The sequence below is a fragment of the Octopus bimaculoides genome, chromosome 11, assembly GCF_001194135.2.
Source record: "Octopus bimaculoides isolate UCB-OBI-ISO-001 chromosome 11, ASM119413v2, whole genome shotgun sequence".
Taxonomy (NCBI): Eukaryota; Metazoa; Mollusca; class Cephalopoda; order Octopoda; family Octopodidae; genus Octopus; species Octopus bimaculoides.
This window is the reverse complement of record NC_068991.1, coordinates 18,356,039-18,363,156: the sequence shown is the minus strand read 5'-3', so window position 1 is coordinate 18,363,156 and position 7,118 is coordinate 18,356,039. Positions and strand designations below refer to the sequence as shown.

At 38.6% G+C, this 7,118-nt stretch overlaps 1 protein-coding gene across 4 annotated transcripts in view; it reads left to right on the top strand.

The window, feature by feature from the left end:
• The window catches only part of LOC106875224 (endoplasmic reticulum membrane-associated RNA degradation protein), a 37,207-nt gene that overhangs the window by 7,774 nt on the left and 22,315 nt on the right, over window positions 1–7,118 (top strand). For all 4 annotated transcript variants that reach the window (XM_014923278.2, XM_014923277.2, XM_014923279.2 and 1 more), the window contains 6 exons: window positions 482–612; window positions 1,406–1,523; window positions 3,611–3,713; window positions 4,467–4,496; window positions 5,397–5,465; window positions 6,567–6,737. In XM_014923278.2, the coding sequence (XP_014778764.1) occupies window positions 482–612; window positions 1,406–1,523; window positions 3,611–3,713; window positions 4,467–4,496; window positions 5,397–5,465; window positions 6,567–6,737 (622 nt within the window). The remainder of the gene's footprint in view (window positions 1–481; window positions 613–1,405; window positions 1,524–3,610; window positions 3,714–4,466; window positions 4,497–5,396; window positions 5,466–6,566; window positions 6,738–7,118) is intronic.

The window sequence follows — 7,118 nt, the reverse complement described above, 5'->3', positions numbered from 1 at the left end:
GTTGTATATATGTATATATATATATGCATGTGTTTGTGTGTCTGTGTTTGTCCCCCCAACATCGCTTGACAACCGATGCTGGTGTGTTTACGTCCCCGTAACTTAGCGGTTGGGCAAAAAGAGACCAATAGAATAAGTACAAAGCTTCCAAAGAATAAGTCCTGGGGTCGATTTGCTCGACTAAAGGCGGTGCTCCAGCATGGCCACAATCAAATGACTGAAACAAGTAAAAGAGTATATATAAAACAGGCTTCTTTCAGTTTCCGTCTGCCAAATATAGTCTTTTGTTGGACCAGGGCTATAGTAGAAGACACTTGTCCAAGGTGCCACAGAGTGAGACTGAACCCAGAACCATGTGGTTGGGAGGCAAACTTCTTACCACAGAGCCATGCCTGCACCTGTTTATGCAACGTAACCAAATATATATAATTTTATTTATGCATTTATTTATATTTGTTTCTTTTCCTCTTGCTTTCTTAAGATATGTCTACTTCCTGATGGTCTTAGCGCCTAGTCTTGGCTATGTGATGTCATCTATCGATGTGGCCATCACACACCGACAACCTGTTGATTTCTCATGCCATATCAAATTACTAAGTCATCTGCTACCAGGTGAGTGAGCTTTATAAACAACCGAGTTGCAGAGCAAAACTTCTGATGATAATTTTGTCTTTATATATTCTGTGTAATTTACGTGTATGGATTACATCTGAAAAGCCAAAGACTTAAAAAACTGGACCCCCGTTGGTGTCCAGTTTTTCATACTGTCACTTGTAGCATTCCTTTGTTATTTTCTGTGTGAGGTTCAATATCCTGAGATCAGCTTTCACTACTTCTGCCTGTTTTCCTTGGTATTTCTTCCTTCTACATAGATATTCTAGCACATCTTTACCTATCTGTCATCATCCATATGCATTACATGTCTACGCCAATACAGTCATCTCACTGATACATTACAACTGATCTCTCTTACACCCAGTCTTCTTATACCAGTTGTGATCAAACCTGTATGTATAATTTTTATATAACTAAATAGGTGCAAGCATTGCTGCATGAAAGTGCATGGCTCAGTGGTTAGAGCATCAGGCTCACAATCATGAGGTAGTGAGTTCAATTCTTCTGACTAAGCTCTAAAAAAATAAACATGTATTTTTAACCCTTCAGCATTTAAATGTTCTATCTGTTTTATTTTCAAATCAGCTAGATCTGGCCTCTCACACCAATGCTTCAATGTTATTCTAAAAATAAGCAGTCACATCATCAAAATCTCAGAGCAACAAGGCAATGCATGATTAATTCAAAACAATGTGAATAAATAAATATTACATTTGACAGAGAAGTTTGAATGCTAAAGGGTTAATATTTTGTTATTTATGTAATATTTTTGTTATTCATTTATTGTTAGGTAATAAGTCTAAGAACAGTGAGGACCTTTACTCTGATATATTTAGAAATACTTCTATGATCCCGACATCACATCAGGTTGTATGGAGTAAATGCCTTCATCTCTACCAACAACAAAGGTGAGTTAAAGATACATAGACATTGGACTAACCGCCAACTTTTGACTATTTTAGTTACCTGTCGCATGTCTTGCTTCTTTATGTTGTGCTAAACATTGATATTAATTCATAATTAATGGTGGGGTGGGTACTCTAGGTAAGTAAGTATTGTAGAAATCAAGAATGGAAATTTGGATTTGCACACGTGTGTGCGTTTTCCATTCAAACTGATAAACTTGATATGGTTTCATAAACTGAAATTTGGGTGAGTGGGGGAGACAACCAAAGAGAATAATTTTTAAAAAAAACAGGTGCGGTGCAGGCATGGGTGTGTGGTAAGAAGCTTGTTTCCCAACTACATGGTTCTGGGTTCAGTCCCAGTGCATGGCACCTTAGGCAAGTGTCATCTTTTAGTATAGCCTCAGGCCAACCAAAGCTTTGTGAGTGGATTTGGGAGATGGAAACTGAAAGGAGCCCATTGTGTGTGTGTGTATATATATATATATATATATATATATATATATGTATGTATATGGTGGTGTGTGTGTCTTTATGTCTGTGTTTGTCTGCCACCATTGCTTGACAACCGATGTTTATGTATTTATGTCCCCATAGCTTAGTGGTTCTGCTAAAAAGTAAGACTCATAGAATAAGTGCTAGGCTTACAAACAATAAGTCCTGGGGTCAATTACTTCAACTAAAACTCCTTTAAGGTAGTGCTCCAGTATGGCCGCAGTCACATAAATGAAACAACTAAAAGAAAAGAATAAAAGAAAAGATGAGAGTAAATGAATAAACTCAAAAGGAATTTCAAAGAAAAAGACTAAATAAAAGTAATAGTAATTAAACAAGAGCAGTCAGGGTGCGCAAACCTCCGCCAAGGCAACACCAATGTCCTCTTAACAATTAGCCGGAGATGATTTTTAAAATGTGTGTGTCTGTGTTTGTCTCTGTGTGTGTATGTGTGTGTGTGTGTGTGAGTTTTACATTCATTTATTCATTGCCTGCTACCAAACAGAGTATATGCACTCTGTGGCCATTGCCAGTACCGCCTGACTGGCCTTCGTAGGATTTTCGAGCGAGATCGTTGCCAGTGCCCCTGGACTGGCTCTTGGGCAGCTGGCACATAAAACACACCATTTTGAGTGTGGCCGTTGCCAGTACCACCTGACTGGCCTTCGTGAGGGTGACACGTAAAAGCACCCACTACACTCTCTGAGTGGTTGGCGTTAGGAAGGGCATCCAGCTGTAGAAACTCTGCCAAATCAGATTGGAGCCTGGTGTTGCCATCCGGTTTCACCAGTCCTCAGTCAAATCATCCAACCCATGCTAGCATGGAAAGCGGACGTTAAACGATGATGATGATGATGATGATGTCTCCACCTCTTTTGTTAACTCTCTCTATATTTCTCGTTTACACTCTCTCTCTCCTCCTCCTCTCTCTGTACAATATAAAGCATGATCAAAGAAATCAACCAATCAACATTTTACATTAGCTATTTCTTAAAGAGAAATATAAGTTATCTGGAGATATAAAGGCTATTTTTTTTTTAATGTTTATTCAGGCGGAGAAAGGCCCAGCGTCCATTATCTTTGTAGGCTCTCCTAAGAGTGATGAGACAAAATACAGCTGATATACAGCTTGAATATTTGTAAACTGGTATCCAATTATGTATTCCAGTGAATCAGAAGGAATTGTGATGGAATGGTTGCAGAAACACAGTAGGAGTGATAAAAGGAGGAGGAGAGTTTGGTGCAAAGATGGATAAATCATCATTATCATTATCCCCCACTGACACTACCACCATCATCATCATCATCATAGCCCCCAATACCACCCCTACCACCAGCATTATCAACACTAGCATTATCACCACCAGCGTTATCACCACCACCAACATCATCATTATCACGACCAACGCCATTCCCATCACCATCATCATCACCACTGACACCATTCCTACTACCATCGTTATCACCATCGTCACCATCATCATTATCACCACTGACAGCATCACCATCATCTTTATGATGACCAACTGCACCACCACATTATCATCATTTTCCTTGTTGTGATTTTTCTTTTTTTATCAACTTGTATATTATAGATATGGTTGGTTTGTTGTACTACTTCTACCCCAGATTGAAAGTGCACTTAGGTGCATATTCTGTTCTGCCAATAACTGCAGCCACAGGATGCTCACTGCTGAGGTAACATTTGTCACTTGTTGTTCATTTTTTAATATAAAAAAAGAGCAGATTGGATTTTGTTTTCCTCCCTTTTATTCTTTCACTGATATATTTTACTGCTAATTTGTGAGGGTTCTTGGCCTAGTGGTTAGAGTGTTGCACTCGTAATCACAAAATCACGGTTTCAATTCCTAGACCAGGCGGTGCTTTGTATTCTTGGTCAAAACACTTCATTTGATGTTGCTCCAGTTCACACAGCTGTAAATGAGTTCCAGCAGTTAACTGGGCTGTTAATCTTGCGGTAGACCAGCGTCTTGTTTAGGGAGAGGGAGCGTTGTAACTTCAGTCACTTAGGCACCGTGGAAACCTGGATTAAGCTTTGGCCTTATGAGTCCTAGAGCTCATGACAGACCTCAGGCTAAGTAAGTCAGGTATTTTGGACTTTTTTAATTATTTGTTTGGTCCAGAGGCCTTCACAACACTCCGAGATTAATGAGAGCAACACAGTTTATGTTCATATTGAAAAGATGCAATTTGATGGCTCTGTCAAAAATGAATGTAAAGAGGGAATTTCAGATGACCAACAGTCTGTGGTGAAAAGACTGGTAAGTCAAAGGATGCAAGGAAAATATATGTAGAGAGGGAATTCCAGGAGCCCAATAGATGTAGGGAAAATATATGTAGAGAGGGAATTCCAGGGGCCCAACAGTCTGTGGAGGAAGGAGTGGGTAAGTTATATAAAATTAGTAATTATTAATTTTTGTTCATTTTCAGTCAGATGTCCTATATACTACCCTTAATGAGGTAAGATGTTGTTATTTTACTCTTGGTTTCTTCACTTGATGCCTTATCTTCTTACTTTTTATCATTTTTCATAGAATGATGTACTACTAATGATAATAATTATAACAGTATTAATAATATCCTTTTCAATTAGAAGTACAAGGCCCCATAAGTTTAGGGGAAGTGGGTAAATCGATTACATTGACCCCAGTGTTCAACTCGTACTTCTTTTATCGACTCCCAAAAGTCAACCTCAGCAGAATTTGAACTCAGAATGCAAAGACGGACAAAATGCTGCTAAGCATTTTACCCAGTGTGCCAGCTCAGTGCCTTAATAATAATGACAATGATAATCATAATAATAATAATAATAATAATAATAATAATAATAATAATAATAATAATAGATAATTTCCCTAAAAGAAATGGAAAAACTTTCAAAATACAAAGACTTGGAAATAGAGGTAACTCGAATGTGGAATCTAAAAACAGAAACAATTCCTATCATAGTAGGTGCCTTAGGTATGATAAAAAAATATTCAGACAAATACATAACAAAAACACCAGGACTTACAAATATATATAACATACAGAAAATTGCACTACTGGGCACTGCACACATCCTACGCAAAACACTTTCAATACAGTAACCATAAGAGCATCACAGCAAACCACAGCACATACCCAAGGCGCACAGAGCTGCGCTCGGTAGTGAAGTGAAAGCACGTTATAAAAATAAAACTACTGAACAATAATAATAATAATAAATGCCCGGATGCAGTACCAGGCAGTGGCTCTCATGGCTTCTGATCTTAATTGATTGGAAGTGTTATCATGTACATTGTTTTGTCTTGGTATAAAAGATGTACTTTTTTTTCACCTTATGCTCACTTTTTCTCTTTTTTTAAAAATTTATTTTAGATTCTTTCGAAATATTTGTCTGATGAAGAAGAAAATAATATGAAACACATTTTGGGCTCAACATTGATGGTAAGTATTGCTGCTGCTGCTGCTGCTGCTGTTGCTGCTGTTGCTGCTGCTGCTTTTGTTGTTTTTGTTGCTGCTACTGTTGTTGTTAAGGTGGAGAGCCAACAAAATTGTTAGTGAATTGGACAAGCAGCATTTCTTCCAGCTCTTAACATTCTGAACTCAAATAAGGCTGAGTTCAACTTTGCCTTTCATCTGTTCAGGGTCAGTAAAATAAGCACCAATCAAGTACAGGGATGCCATCAGTTCAATATAAACTGTACAGGCACAAAGTGCCATTAAATGTGCCTGTTTGAGATATGTTTCAGTGACAAAACCATTCTGCGTGCTCTTACTCAGTGTCCAGGCTCTGCTGATTTATGGTGTTATGTCAATCAACTGCTCTTACTGCCTTCCTATCCTTGATGTCAGTCAATGAAAAGTTGAAAGACAAAGATAATCCCTGATGGGATTTGAACTCAGGGTATAGAATAATTAATCTAAGTACTGTAAGATATTTAGACCATCACTCTACAGTAAAGAAAAAATATATAAGATGCTTGGCTGTATGGTTAAGAAGCTTGCTCCCCAACTATGTGGTCTTGGGTTCAATTCCACTGCATGACAGCTTGGGAAAGTGTCTTCTACTATAGCCAACCAAAGCTATGAGAATGGAATCGGTAGACAGAAACAGAAAGAAGCCTGTTGTGTGTGTGTGTGTGTTTTATGCTTGTGTCCCACCACTGCTTAACAACTGGTGTTGATTTCTTTATGTCCCTGTAACTTGGCAGCTTGGCTAAAGAGACCAACAGAAAAAAGTACTGGGGTCAATTAGTTCAACTCAACCCTTCGAGATGGTGCCCCAGTGACTGAAAGAAGTGAAAGATAAAAGATATTCTGATTAGTTATTTTCTTTGACATCAGCCTAAGCAACAACCACAAAAACTGCAACGCTTTTATCTCATTTATTTACCTTCAGATGAAAGAAAAGACCCAGAATGATAACCTCTACACACATAGCAGGGCATCAAATTCTCCAGGGACTGAACCAATTGATGCTGACCCAGACCACCACTCGTTTCTTCCATTGCAGGATTTGACCTGAATTAATTTTTTGCATTTCAGGATTTTCTTCATGATTTATTTGTATATCCTGAAGGACCTCGACTTCGAGACAGAGTCAGCCATGGTGAAGTAGACTTGGATAATTTCCCAGAAGTACTAGCTTGGACATTGCTACAACTTGCTCTTAATCTTGCATACAAATTTCTACCAAATGATGCTACTTTCCAGAAGGTAGGAAAGCTACATTCTTGTCTAGACATGGCACCAAATTCTTAACTGGATTTTCTTTTTTTTTTTTCTTTTAATCTCATCATATCAGTCGTAAGTCCTAGAACCTGCTGGGTCAAAAGAGCATCCCTACTGATCATTCAACTGTGACACAGACAAGTCAATCAAGATGAATATGTCCCTCTCCAAGCTATATACCAAAGAAAGGAGTTGAACTCAGAACTGCAAGTTAACAAAATAGGAGATCGTTGCCAGTGCCCCTGGACTGGCTCTTGTGCGGGTGGCACATAAAATACACCATTTTGAGCGTGGCCATTGCCAGTACCGCCTGACTGGCCTTCGTAGGATTTTCGAGCGAGATCATTGCCAGTGCCCCTGGACTGG